The 16,309-nt window shown below is 32.0% G+C and overlaps 1 protein-coding gene across 10 annotated transcripts in view; it reads right to left on the minus strand.

Annotated features, from left to right (window-relative positions):
• Ampdeam (AMP deaminase) overlaps window positions 1–16,309 on the minus strand; it is a 32,474-nt gene that overhangs the window by 12,668 nt on the left and 3,497 nt on the right. For 7 of the 10 annotated variants that reach the window (XM_083037465.1, XM_083037454.1, XM_083037453.1 and 4 more), the window contains exon 3: window positions 2,976–3,150. In XM_083037465.1, the coding sequence (XP_082893591.1) occupies window positions 2,976–3,150 (175 nt within the window). Of the gene's footprint in view, window positions 1–2,975; window positions 3,151–3,397; window positions 3,541–5,925; window positions 6,428–6,694; window positions 6,892–14,127; window positions 14,264–16,309 lie in introns of those variants that run through there. The other 3 variants (XM_083037460.1, XM_083037461.1, XM_083037462.1) reach the window with 3 other exon arrangements.

Raw genomic sequence — 16,309 nt, forward strand, 5'->3', positions numbered from 1 at the left:
TAACATATATATATATTATGCAGACATATATATTGTTTAACGTGTATTGCAATACTTATAAGTTCGCTTCTATAATTTATTGCTACATCGTTATTTTTCTTTGAATATTATCAACAATATCGCAGAATATTGATATTTTTATAGAAGATATTGAGTAATAGCGAAAAGGTAGGTAGAAAATGCTTCGATATCGTTGAAATATCATGAACATTTTCCAGTTATGGCGAGAGACAGAAATATGAACGGGAAACTACCTGAATAAGCTCATTCGTCTTTGTTTCGCAACGAAAACCAGCTACGATCGATTTTTGAGGTGGAGGTCACTTTATACAGGCTGTTTCGCACAATAAGGTTTACTCTTACAAGTTACGAAAGATGAGGATCCTTTTTTTCTTTTTTGAGGAAAAAGTTTATTAATCATCTTTCGCCAAAAACCCTTCAATCGGTTTTACATATATAACACGGGACTTTATTCTTTAAGTAACTATTAACGATTATGACACACACATTTCGAATTGAATTATCGTATTACATATTAAGCGCTTCGAGGCCAGACAGGCGAATATCCTACGTTGAATTATTGATCGCAGCTTTATCGGCTACAGCGGCAAAATTCCGTTCACGACGACGATGATTTTATCGGTGATCAACGATCTCGTCCCAAGGTAATTCGTGATTAAATCCCCGATTTTCATATAAATGATAAACAAAAATTTTACAGCTAATATAAATGATGTACGAATGACCCGCCGATGCTTTCCTCTCGCTAATGTATACATTTGTAATTAAACGCGACGTGTTTATCAATAAAATGTACATGCTTATCAGATGTTCAATATGTTCATCACGATTGTCCTTTCCCCTCCACAACTTTTATATCTTTTCTAAAATTACCATTTTAAACGAATATAATAATTTAAAAGGATCGAATATAAAAAAATTAATCTTTTTAGGATTAATTAGATATAATATGAGTAAGAGAGAGAGAGAAAGATAAATGTTGCATTATTGCGATCGTTATAAATGAATAATGAAACTTACACTATAAATAATCTTATCAATATTAATTAATTGCATTGAATTAAGTTAAAGCTTTGTCTCGGTAACTTATTAAAAATATATTTCAAACTTTAGATTAAATTGCATTAAATTCAAATCATTATGTATAGAAATATGTATATGCATGTATGAGCTTAAGAGATATCTCTTATATAATACAGAACACAGTACAGTATTTCATTTCATTATTAAAAACATAATTATTTCAAAACATAAAAAGCATGGACGCGACAAAAATTCTTAAATAAGTAAATACAAAGGAATAGAACACAGAGCTCCATCAAGTAACAAAACAGCTTGGCTTATGCAAAATTCTCAAAATATCCGTCTCGGTCTGTTCAATTGAAGCGTGGGCGACATAACTTATCAGTCTCTATCCCATTCATCCTTAATAACTCATATCTACATATTGCATTATGAAATCGGTGAGATATCTAATAATGATTCCAAACTAGTTCGCGTGGCACAGACCCGACGAACGTTGCCGGATCTGCATTCTACCAGTATGTATACATAAAACATTGCATACGAAATGTTTCTTATTGTTCCGTCACATCGCAGGAAGTGGAACAACACTAACAATAAGTGTCGCATCGACGCTCGATTGTCATGTTGAAAAATACAGTGTGTGTGTGTCTCTCTCTCTCTCTCTTTCTTTTCTTTTTTTCTCTAATTGTACTATTTATCTTTAACTATTTATAAAACATTCTTATATAAGAATCTGTTATGCAGTTAGATGTTGAATATTTCTCGAGTTTTTTTTTAACTGTTTGGATAATAAATTCTTTTTTCATCCTGTGATCTTTACAAAGTTCGAATTTTATTTAAAAATTTAAGTGAGAATTAGAATCTTGGAAAACTGAAGCAATTCTGATATTCTTTTAAAGCAAAAACTAGAGCAATCGTTCGAGATATTCTCGAATCGGGCGCTTTTAAAATTGATGTCATATCCCTCAATACTATTAATAATCCCGTGATAGTATATCGTGCAAAGAATAAGTGACTCTTTACTCGTTCCTTAATTTTCATAAAAGCTCCCTATCGGATCATGATACAGTCGCTCGAAATGTATGATATGCGATTATCATGACGTTTAGACATGCTACAGCGTGATCATGCGTCTCGAAAACGCCAGAATGTTTAGATCAATATGGTACGTCATGATGCATATGGACTTAAAAAATATTTGAACCGCGATATTTCTCTTTAAACGCGCCGTCGTCTTTCGGAGAAACTTATTTTTCAGAGATATGTATATTTTCAAAGAATTTATATATTTTTCGATTTTTATTAGACTTTAATTCAGAATTTTTTGTTCCCTTAAGTGCTTGCGTCGCAAACACTTTGTATAAGGGTTTATGGCACTCGATCTTATCAAGTACTCGAGTGCATACATATACACTTTATATCCCTCGATATACTTTAGAGCCTTCCGCATAGTAAATAACGTGATCACGATTTTATTGTTGCTTAGTTATTGACGTCGTTTTCATTCTTCGAAATTAATTTCTTTTGGCGAGCAAAGTATTCGATAAATATGTGAGATTAATTAAAATTAACAATTTATATTCAATGTATTTTTATAATATGAATAGATTTCTGTATTAAAAATTGATATCATAGTATCTTTCACATAAATAGGATTTTTACGATTCGAATGAAACTAAAATTATTTATTATAAAATTATATTTCGATTAAAACGTGAAATCGAAATTGTATTTCAAATTAAACGACGATTAAAATTTTTTTAATATTTTTCATGAATAAAATATGTATATTTTTTAAATACTTTTATACACATATGTATATTTTTGATATTATCAATATAAAATTAAATCCAAAGTCATTCTTACTTCAATCAATCTGAATCATGTGATTCGAAAAGGCATGTATTTTAAATTAATTAATTACTTACTTGACAGTCAGTTGTCGTTGAATCAAAAGCTTCTTCTCGATCTGCTCGATCGGGAATTGTGGTACTTCATAGGGCGCAGAAATCTCGTTCGGTAACTCGGATGCAAGTCTCAAGCTACTTCCACCCCCAGTTCCGGTTCCGCCACCTTCGATACCGAAAACTGGACTTTCGCTACCTGCAACGAGAAGTAAAATAATTTTATTAAAATAAGATTGATTAATAAGATCGATAATTCCTTTTATCGTGTATATCTTCTTTTTTATTAATGTAAATACAATAAGAGATTTGCAATAAATTGCTCCAAAATTTCTATTTCTATTTCGTTTAGAGACAAACATATATAGCATATAGCATAGAATAGAAGGAATAAACTGCAACGAAAAAGTTAAAGCCACAATTTTCGGATATATCGGAGGATTTACCATTGTTTACATAATCTGTAGCTTGTCCAGTTTTTTGCAACCATTCAGTAACGGAATTGCGCTTGTACACGGCAAGGATTTCATTCTCATTTCCCATTTCAAGAATTTCAACCGTTCTTTGTCAACACGAATTCCTAACGTTTCTGTAACAATTTTCAGCTTTACTTTATTTATACGATGCCCTCGTTTAAAAAGCTCGAAATGATCAATCGCCTCTCTAACTCGCTCAAAAAGTTTAATAAGTGGATCATTATACTCGATTAAAAACACGTCAGTGTTTTAATAGACATGTAATTAAAAAATAACAATCTGTTGTGTCGAAAAGTAACAAATGTCAAATAATGATTAATCGTTAACTATATTAGTTGGGTACGAGGTTCGTAATTCACACATTTATTAAATTTTTAATTTAAGCGTGTAATTTGTAATTTCAAAGTAGCACATTAATTGTTTGATAATTAATTATAAATTATTTTTAATCAATATTTGTGATTTTTCATCGATTATTCTCGATTGTGAATATTATTTTATCACAAAAGCATTTCTAATTTAACGATGACATCTCTGCGAGAAAGAGAAACACATCGTCGTGCTACAATATGATCAATGCACAAGTTCGTCGTAACCCTCGACAAATCTACAAAGAGCCGCGGTGTCGAGTTATTAATAGAACGCAACGCGGTATTCGAGGACTGTTGTTTTCGTTCGACAAATCGACGACGAGAGAGCTCGTCGTCGTAGCAATGGTTCAACCACAAGAGCAAAGAGGTTCACAAACATTGCAAATGTTGCAAATAAGATTATTGCAATAAGACAAAATAAATAACAAGTTATTATGACGAAGTAGGAGATTTTACAACCTTATTAGAGAATTATATGCGTAGTAAACGGTAGTCAACGTCAGAGTGACTTGGGGTGAATTGGGGTTGCGTCAGGGATGATTAAATTATGCCTATACACAGTTTCTGCACGTATAATTTGCATGAAACTGACACGAACGTATTCTTGTCAAATGTGTAGCGAACTAGGAGACAAGCTAATTCCTTTTTATTGTTCGTGATATGCGTAAAAAATATACATAATGTAAATCAATAAGAAATAAAATAATAAAAAAGAAAAGAAAAATACAGTAATCGTTATATTGATTATGTGATTAAAATTTTTACATGTTAAAAAATTTGTGACAAAAATAAAAGACAAAACAAATATATTAAATTAAGCAAAGAATAACAAAAAAGTACAAAATAATTGATTTATACTTTTTATACGGATATAAACTACGATTATTCACCTGTATGCAATCCGTACCTAAAGTTTTCGTTTAAAAAAAAATGGTTTACAGCTGTCGAGAAAAGAACGTTGTACCACAAAACAAGTTTAATCATTTCAACGTGAATTGATAGCAAACTGTCGGTAGTTAGAACATCGCGACACGATGTCAATAGAGGATTTTCAACTCGCTTTTTTTCCTAGTATCGATAACGACTAAAAACATCGGGTCGTACTATAAATAATTAATTCGGGAAAAATTCCGACATTATTTTTCTGATTTTTCTGCAAAGTTGGTATCATCGTTTTCAATGCCGACCCGATGATTCACGCGCTTAACGAGTCATCGGATTGACTGCAAATTGCGATTCTACAAAGAACGAGAATTCTACGCAACACAAAACTTACAATGCACCATTGTTGACATTTGTATTGGATTGTTCGGAAAGTCATTTCGTTTTTTTCATCTTTCATTTTCATGCAAAAAAAACGAAATGACTTTCCGAACAACCCAATATATAAATTCAATTTAAACCACGTATATGAGACAGATGTTGCTATATTTACAAAACTTTTATTTATTATAAATAAGTAGTAATTTACTTAAAAATGTAATGATTTTTCAAAAATTTCCTATTACAAATTATTAATTATTACAGCAATCGTTGTAAATTTAGTTTTTAAAACATAATTGGTTAATTTCAAATTTATCTCAAACAATATATATTAAACATGAAAAAGTGTCTCAAACAATTTTTATTGTTAAGAAAACGTAGCTACTCTGAATTTATTTAAAAAACAGAGCCTGTAAAAAAATTTTGTTTTGCAAATATATAAAAAAACGTGAAAGTATGTTATAGGAACACCTTGCATAAGTGGTACGAATGATTTATGCGATAAGGTTGAATGTACAATGATAATAAAGGGGCCTGTGCTCCAATTCATCATTTCAATCGTCGATGAATTGTCCGCGACATCAAATAGCCGGATGCTTGAATAATAACCAACCAGATATCTAGATAATAGTGTACGATTTGATCCATATTGATAATACTAATCGGGCAACACATAATTTAATTCCCTCGTACTCTCTCTATATCGTGATATCGATTTCGATAACGCGAGACGGATTTACGCAAAAGAGAAATGAGATCCGAATTAAATCTCGCACAGAATATTGTCAACTTGTTATTTGTTTTAGCAATGTGTATGTATGTATGAGTTACATATATGTATATATTATATATATATTTACGCACATCGCGTTCGTCGATAAAAATACCGTTCTCACGCAACGAACTAACGATATATTTTATCAAAGCGTTTTCGGAAAAGCAGAGAGCCGTGCGTTGATTATCGCGAATTAATGCTCTCGTCGAGATGTTATTTACTTGGCGAGCGACTTTCGCATTGGCGATCAACACATTTCAAGAGCCGGTTATGTTGCATTAACATTAATTATCGCTAACTCTAGTCAACTGGGTCTTCTTGAGCGATTTATTATGTATAGGCTGCTCCATAAGTGGCATCAAATAAATACTGGCGTTACTTTTTTCTGAATGAAATTTAGAACCAATTCTTTTGTAGCAAAATTGAAGGAGATTATTGTATGCTATGATTTTTCAAATTTAAACATTAAAATTTTGCATTAAAGGGAGATGCTTTGAGACTCTGAGAAAGATGCTTTATTCCATCGTTTTATATCTTTTGTATATTAGTATTAGGAATATTAGAATAGTTGAGACATTTTATTTAGTGAGCGATCTCTAATTTAATTTTTCTGCATAAATCGAAAGCGATGTTAATAATCATACAAACATTTATAATATATCTGCTACAAAACAAGAATATTGTAAAAATATCAATAAGTTATCAATGTTTTGATATAATTTGCTATTAAAAGTTACTCTCAAGAAACAAAAAGTGTTTCAACGATTTGTTACTCGTGAATCCCGTGATACCAGAGTTAGACGAATCAATGAGACTCGAATTTGACAGTTCTCTGAATAATACACAAAGTTACGATACAGGGCGTCTTTCCGCGAGATGCTCGAGAATCGTTCAATGTACGACGTCCGTTTTATTCTTCTTCGTCGTGTGTGAGGCTTCAATAACTTTATTTTTACGAGAAAACGCGCTGCGACGCGCGCGAGAGTTCACTCTCGAGAGAGAAACTACACTGCATATGTTTAATCGACGACGCTTTGGAGGGCACTGACCATGCCAACTGGTCGTGAGTGTCGAATAAACTGTGGTAGGACAAAGCAGAAGAGGGAGAGAAAAGCGGAAGGGGGATACTTGGCAGAATCTTGGCAGAGTCGTATCGCGGAATCCGTGCGTGCATATATGCCCCACGCGCTACGAGACACGCGTACAGGCAGCAACAAACAAATCCTTCAATCTTTATCACAGACTATAATTAACGAATTGTAGTTAAGCCATAAAAAATACAAATTATAAATTATAATTAATATACATTTTTTTTCGTTAAATATTTTTTTTTGCTTTCCGAAGAGACCCTCTAAATAATTAAGAACTTAATCAATAAGAATTATTATTAAGGCTCTTCCGTATTAAAATACAAATATATAAGTGATAGGCCTTAAGAGCCGAACGCGGATGTTGATGCGTATTCTAACGAAATTTAATTTTTCGCTGGAATTAAATTAATTGTGCCCAGGGCACGAATTTTTACTACTTGGTATACTGCCAAGTCTTTTCTTGTAAGTTGCCAAGTAGTAAAAATTCGTGCCCTGTGTACAATTAATTTAATTCCAGCGAAAAATTAAATTTCGTTAGAATACGCATCAACATCCGCGTTCGGCTCTTAAGGCCTATCACTTATATATTTGTAAGAACTTAATGTTTGAAAAATTTCGAGAAAAAGTATTTTAAACAGATTTCTTGCGAATCGATGATAAAATCTTAAAGAATGAGGCTAATTTATTAATTAATTTTATAAATGGATTTTAATAATATACACCGCATTTTTAACATCACGTATCAAGGAACGTTAAAATTATGATACGTCGCATATGATGAAATTCGGTGAGATTTTCGGAATCGCATTTACGCCACTTTTGCAAATCATCGATGTATTAATATCCAACTTTATTGACTTGCGCACGCACGCGAAAAGATACCGAAAATTTGGCACAAACACGTTGCAATGCCCGATACTTACGAGCGTTTCCCGATTTTCGATAATACAGGTGAAACGTGTGTTTCACGATTTTTCGATAATGCACACTCGCGATCGGCGTGCATGCTTATTCCTGGATGACCCACATATCGCGGTGTAACAAATATGCATACGATCCACGTGCGTATTTGCGTAATTGCGTAGGTGTCTAACACCAGCTTTCGCACAAACGACGGAATGTTCGATAGACGTTCGTGTAAAAGGGTGACCATTGTTGACAATTGTACGAGATTTATAAGTATTATATATTATACGGTTATAATACATTGGCCTTTTAAACTCTCTCTTATAAAACGCCACCATATATAAAAAATTATATATTATAATAATATAATATTATAATAATATAATAATATATTAACAAAATTGGAAATTATTCATCTAACCTTTATTGCTGTCACTCCGATGCTTCCTCAAATCTCGTCCTTTGTTCTTGTTTATCTTTTGCTACTCTTTATTCATGGCATTCGCTCACGAAAACACGTTTAATTACCTTCGTGCGCTCACTAATGATCAGAATGCGAAATCACGCAGTACTTTACATAACACTTGATACGTATTTTATTTTGTATTGAAAATAATGACGTGAAAATCCTAACTATAATATAAAGCTATGATCAGCTTGACAATAGACATGCGATGATTAATTATTCTTGTCCAATTTTTAATTAAATAAATAAATAATCGTTTGGTATCTTTTACTATTTGTCATGATGGATGGTAGTTCAAAAGATAATACGATACTGAACAAGGCTCGCTGCGCAAATGACAAAACCAAAACATAAACAACTGCGCGCTAAGCGTCACAAAATTCATAACAAACATAATGTTACGAAAAACAAGCGCTGAATAAACGATATTATGTTCTTAACCAAACAATTATTACTCTTAATAATTATATAATTCGCGTATTATCGCGTAATATCACGCAATGTCAGCGTAAAATTGCTGATGTTATACATATACATATATGTACATATTTTCGAATTCTTTAATCATTAACGAAACAAATTATGAATACATAAAACAAATTAATTCGCGCGTCTAATTGCGTTTAATTATAATAAGTGCCTCTGTTATTGATTTCCTATTTTACTATCAATCGCGTATCATAAATTCGACGCTTATATACATCAGGCAATTTCTCGAAATGTTTCATATGATTTATTCAATCGCAATCAATCGCGCGATGACATATCCAGCTATTCTTTAATATCTATCTTTAATTTTATTTTGTATCGAGACAGATAAATATGACGATTTACAGAACGACCTCGCGCCGCTACCTCACCGCACGAGTCTCGCCGCGTGAATGATTACGAAGCCATAGCATGTAAACAACAGCGCGATTTGTAAATCGTATCTCCTCCATCAAAATGGAATGACAGGACGGCACGCGAAATTGCACTTCATATGTTAAAGACATGTAAAAATATCTAATAATTATTCCTTTTAAAAAATTTTTTGCTACTTTTGCTCCATACTAAAAATTTATCGAAGCTCTATTACAGGGTGTCTAGTAAAATTTGAAAATAAAATTTAAGGACATTTCAAGGACATTTGCACGATTTTCTAGTATGATCAAGACGTACAAAGAACCAAGAACTTTTTTTTATAGATATTATATTTATGTATAGATTATATTTAGGCTAACATATATTCTTCTAGTACATTGTATACGAAGTAACATATGACTTAAATATTTTTTTTAAATAAATAGTTTCAGCTGACTCTTTTAGCTGAATGTTTTTAGGTATTCCCAGCCTATATAAAATATACATATATTTTTAATAATGATACCGGTATATAATGAAACCGGCGACGCCGGTATATATATATATGGGTGTGTTCAGAAAACACAATAGTTGAGCAACGTTACTAAATTTATCTATATTATATCATCATATAATATATGAGTAACGTTGTACAACTGTTGTGTTTTCTGAGCGCAGCCTTATGTCAACAACATAGAGATATAAGAATCTAAGAATCTTTTAATTCTTATATCTCTATGGTCAACAACGATCAGCGCTCGAACAACTTTTGTTTCATTCTTAAAGAGAATTTGAAGAAACTGAATAAATTTACAAATAACGAAAAAAATCAAGGATCTACAAAAAATTCAAGTACATTTCCAGGATTTTTAAAGGACAAACAAAATTCCAGAACATTTCAAGGACTTCAAGGATTTCAAGGACCGCTAGACACCCTGTATTATGATAGTTAACTTGTATTATCGCGTATTACCACACAAAATAAAGAAAAATTGTGTCATTTTCGAATTTATTAATCATTAACGAAATAAACATTAATTATATTATAATTGAATGCAATTAAACGTTTGAATCATATTGTATGTAAGCGTATCTTTTATTAATTATGTACTTTAATATTTATCCATCATGTATTATATACAAATTCGACTTATATAGATCGGTAATTTCTTGAATTTTATATGATTTATTCGATCGAAATTAATCGCGCGAATCAATCGGCAAAGCAATGGTATTTTCTTGGATATTTTGGATATAGATTAATGAAAACGGACTAATTAAGGACCAAGCGCGGAAGTCGGTGCGCATATGTTAAAATTAAAACAATGCGTTGATAGAATTTAATATCCTTTATTCAATGAACATTTCGGTCCTCAGGATTGGACCATCTTCAGCATGAATGAGTCAATTGTGTCTGGTGTTGACCTTCGTCAAATCGTCCAATTGTTTTTTCGCAATTAGTCATTTTCGGTTCCAGCCGGAAAGGATGCTTTATTTCTTTCCGAGTTGCAGATGTGAACTATTGTTTGTAAAGTCTAGTCGGACGACATGAACTCCTGAGTTAGGATTGTTGTTCTTATCAAAAGCATTTCGTCCGACTAGACTTTACAAACAATGGTTCACAACATCTGCAACTCGAAAAAAAATAAAACGTCCTTTACGTCTGGTACCGAAAATGATTGATTGCGAAAAAACCATTGAATAAAGGATATTAAATTCTATCAACATATCCTTTTAATTTTAACATATGTGCACCGGCTTCCGCGCTTAGCTCTAATTAACCCGTTTTCATTAATTTTATTATTTGAGCCTTAATTTAATTTAAATATTTTGGATATAGCTTTGTATGTACAATCATTTGATTTTCACGTTTCCCCATCGTAATACAATATAAAATAAAATGCGCGTTAAATGCTAAGTAAAGTACTGTCCAATCATATTCTGATGATTAGTGCATGATTGTAATTAACCGTTGCAAATTCCATGAAGCAGCAACAAACAAACAAAAGAGACGAACAAGAGAGAAGGGAGAGGAGGTAAAATCATCGCGATAAAGAGAAATAAGATAAAAAATAAGTTACATAATAATACACTAATCAATGTTTCAATTAAAAGTACAATAAAAAATATCGATCTCTTCGATATTATGTTGATCAATATTATATTTATGAAAAATAGAGAGAGAGAGAGAGAGAGAGAGAATCATAAAAAAGATAATAAATTTTTATATTACCCAAGAGTAAAACATACATATTTCAAAGTTGAGGACGTAAATAATGAACAATAACGCTTTCTCGTGTGCTATTTTTTATCGTAATTCATACACGCGTACATTTTTTGTAAGACTCATGAGCTGCCTCAATGATTGTATAGTATAGCTAATGATGTAATTGCGGAATACCGTTTTTGTCGTGACAAACGGTTTTCGCGTGCACCAAACACGGCGCGTTGCACTAATTGGTGCTCACGGCCTCGATTCGCGCGAAAAATTTCCTGCAATGGGTGACATTAACATCATGCAAATCATATTACAAATCACATGATGTATATATTCTTAGAATGTGTAATTACTAATTTTTCGTGGAATAAATCAGATTTAATTTGCAAAAAATCCTTCTATAATCTGATTATGAAATATATCATGAAAACCAATATAAGTAAAAGAAAATGTGATTTATTTGTGTAAAGTAAAGCGGCGAAAATTTTAAATAAGTAAAAAACTTATTATTTTATTAAATTCTTGCGATTCTCTCTCGCTATCTCTTGCAGCATGATAATGATTATCGATCGATTTTATCATGCATAACTAGAGAGATTCCGACATTATAACAAGTGTTTACGCTACATATCACGATCTAATTATAAAGAGACTTTGAAAACTCAGTGTTAAAAAATTCATCGCAGAACAATTCAATGTCAAGGTTGAAACCAACGCGTTGCAGTGTTAGTTGCATTAATAAGTCCATAAATTTAAAAATATTCGATAAATATATTATATATAATACTCACAATTTTTAAAAAATTTCGTAGAATATAGAATTTTAATATATATACATAGATGATTAATATGCCAACGAAAGCATTTTTGATAACTATCTATATACCGATAACTTCTATTTAATTAACTGAAATCCCCTAACAATAAACGACATTATGACGCAACCAGGTCTAACAACAAGTAGGCAGCGGAAATTTCCTCGAGGCGTCGAAGAAAGCGATCGAATTCTATACGGTTACGTCTATTTATGGCAATCGTGTGAATTTGCGTGATTCAATTTCTGGCAACAGTACGGGGTTTGCACGCGCCAAGAAAAGTGGCATAGTGGCTAGACGTAGCCGCGGAAAAGATCAATACCACCTCTTGGCACAGTTACCGTACTCTTGCAAAGCTCGCTTCAATCTTTCCCATCGAAGACGCCGGCATTTCCTCGTTTGACGCATGAGAGGAGGGTTTGTACGAGAGTGCGTTATATAAATATATAGCGGAACGAAAATAAGTCGACGTTGATATTTTTGATACCTATTAGTACGACGTTAATATACCCAGGCCAAAGAAAGATCATCCTTGTCAGATTGCCAAAGTTTACTGCAGTAGATGCGCATAAAACATTTCGGAATTAAAGGATTCAATTTATGATTTGGGAGATTCGCTTTAAATGCAATTTCACAATTTGTGATGATATGTAGGAAAGTATTGTGATTTTAGGCACATATATATTTTCAGTTATATAATTATTTTTCAATATCACACTATGATGTCTTTATAAATGTTTCTTACATAATATTATGATGATTTCTAGGCAATATACGAAATTCTGATTAAAGTATTTAAATTCTGTAAATTTGCACATAAAAAGTCTTAAAAATAAAATAATTCTCTTAAAAAGTTTTATAGTTATGATACTTTTAATTGATAATGTAGATTGTGTTTAAAATGGAGCTTACAAATTATGTTATAAAAGATAAAAATTATAAATAAAAGTTTATTAATTAATTTATATTTTATAATTTTAAAAATGAAAGTTTTGGAATTTTTAAAATAATTGATTCGAAATTTAATAAAATAAAAATATATATAAATTTTTCTTCCTACAATTAATTTCATATTATTCTACTTTGTTTATTTCATTTTATTTATTTAATAATCAATCTTTAATTTTTAATTTTATTAACATTTTTAATAATTGTATATAAAATATAAATTTAATAAAATAAAAATATAAAAATTGTCCTCCCTACAATTAATTTCGTATTTTAACTGTAAACTACCAAAGAACTGTCGATTGCGCAACATCAGATAAATGCCATAATATATGTCTCAGTCTTAATATCATGATATATATATAAATTACTTGAAATTTTCTCGTAATAACTATGTTATCTAGACGCTACCTCATTTGGATGAAATAATTGCATCAATGCCAAACAATTTTTGCCTAATACTATAAATCATTAACACATTTTCCCTTTATTCTCGTAAGTCAAGAATAAAGTGCTATTTTAATGATTTCTAGTAAGCAGCTTTGTTTACCACTGATGAGAGTTTATATCTTGAATTATTTGGAGAGTTTTAGATACGCTTTGGGAAGGATACGCAGTGTGAATCATGTCGGAAAATTCCGAGGAGACGCAGTTATACATCTCTTTTCTATCTATAGAAATATGCACATCTTGTCAACACACCGTAATCTGATCATAAATTGAGAAATTAAGAAAAGCTAAGATACAGCGGTTGTTAGTCATGCTATCGACAAGATAAGATAATGCTAATGATTCGACAACGGACAGAGATTCGTCATCGCTGTTATTCACAATACGTTACGTTAATAAAAAAGTGCACGACGGAGAAATGTCGCTATCTGAGACAGTTTCGCGATAAAAAATTCAGACTGGCACGAATGCGTTTCGCCAATTCGATTCCAACATGAAGCGGTTAATAATATCGTTGCAGCAGAATCTGACGAGCCCTCGCGCTCGCTTTTTACCTTCATAAAATTCATCCGGATCGATTAGAAAATTCGGTAGACGCAAGGAACCAAGGAACGCCTCGCTCTCCGAAGTGGTCACACCCCTGATTGACATTTCTCCCTCGAAGTCGCCCTCGAGTCACGCGATTCTGCGATGCAGCGTAAGTTGCACTAAAGTCGAAATTATATTCGACTGAACCTGCCCCTCCTAATAATCAAAAATCTTCGAGAGGCTCACCAAGGTATGCTATATAATAAATAAATTTTCTGCGACATCTCGCGTGATATCTATATGATTTGGAAAAAATTTTTCGACTATACAAACGCGACAAGGAACGCGAACTCGATGCGGATAAAGTGACTTTTAATAGCGCGATGTCGCGGCGCGTTTTTAGCTACGCCGAAGGCATCGCGCTAAATAACCGCTAATCATTGTGCTCGTCAAGCCTCGTGCCAACATTACTTTACGAAGGTCACGAAAGCGAACCAACAACGAGGTAACGCTCGAACAATTTTGAAACGCGTGAATTCGAAAGCGCAAAATATAACAAATTATTCAGCACAATCATGAAGCATGAATATTATATGTTTGTTAATATCTGGCGCCGAATAAAATAAAATATGAGCGGTGTAAATATTTACTCAGAAAGCAATTCAACTAAAATTGCGAATTTCAATATGATGGGCAACAATTTTAATAAATTTGATAATAAATAAATAATAAGAGATTTGGAATAGCTGAAATAATTCGTTAAGAAATTATAGAATTGAATTAGAAATTATTTTTATTTGAACTTGCTAAATTTCAATTTGATCTCGATATAATAATTAATTTTTTAATCGTTTAGAGAAATGCGTAATTCAAAGTCATTAACTGAGCTTTGAGTTATTTATTGTCCAGAGAAAAAAAGTATTTGTTATTAACGTCGCGGAAATTATAACTTTACCTAACTGAATAGAGATTAAATTAAATCAAAAATTGCAAAACTCACAAGACTTTAGTTAGCGGAGCTTATTTTGCTAGCCATTTATTGCCAATCTTTAAATTGGCTGCTTTTTTCACGGAATTTTCAAAATTTCACATACACAACTTTCAAGATTCACGATTATCGTTGACTACACAAGATGCGGAAGCTGTGTTTTCGAGATTTTCCAAATTTCACGTATTACATCACCTTCAAGATTTACAACTATGCTTATATAACTAACGTAACTCAATGGAGGATATCGCAAAACTATCGTTAAATCCCGGTCTATTTCTACGTCGTTAATCTGCACGTTGTCTTGCCTCTATTCTGAAAGTCTCGTTTCGTACTGACGAGACGAGAAACGAGCACCGATGGCACCATTGTAACAACGACCAAAATATTATCGGCCGTCTGCAGAGAGAAACTCTTAGGCTGTCTGCCAATTTCCGAAACCTTTTCGCTCGCGTCAATCGACAGAACGTATAAAATAAATCTATTTTAAAATTCAATTAAGACTTCTCGATATTAAAAATAGGTCGGAAACGAAACTATGGAATACAAGGTTCAGCATGCGACAAATTTCATGATTAATGATGATGCTGGCACAATAATAAAACATATCATATCCAAAAATAGTATCCATTAAATAATTTTCCACAATTTTTCTCGTTTTTACCGATCTGCAAAAAATTGTGATTTTTCATAATTGTGATTTTTCACAATTTTAGATATTTTATTTATAATATTGATTTATTTTTCAGATTTGTAATAAAATCTTGTGTACCTGGTACTAGGAATCAACGAATAGTCCGCACAGAAGATCGACGAGACATTCGTTTTCTTATCGCGGTTGCTATATTGTATATGTATAATTCATATCGATCTTTCTACCGCTTTCGCGAACTTTAATTAACTTCACCTTTCGTGCCAGAGAAAGGCAGAGGGAGAGAAAGATAAATTGTTGTAGTCATGCGCGAATCGTGACTATCATAATGCATCATTTAGCGAAAGCATGTTTTGCGCTCGTTTCGTAATTATATCCAAACGAAGGTGATTGACCGTCACGTCGATTTAAAACGTGCGAAATTATGAAAAAAATAGTGTCTAATCAATTTTTAATTAACACATTTTTCGCTAAGAAAACATTGATTCCAAAATAATCAAAGAATGTCTTTGTAATCGTTAAAATCTTAAAGTTATCATCATTCATAAAAGAAATTGTGCAATAATTT

Source organism: Prenolepis imparis, unplaced genomic scaffold, assembly GCF_030444845.1.
Source record: "Prenolepis imparis isolate NDT839.2.m4 unplaced genomic scaffold, iyPreImpa1.0 SCAF_5, whole genome shotgun sequence".
In the NCBI taxonomy this organism is placed as follows: Eukaryota; Metazoa; Arthropoda; class Insecta; order Hymenoptera; family Formicidae; genus Prenolepis; species Prenolepis imparis.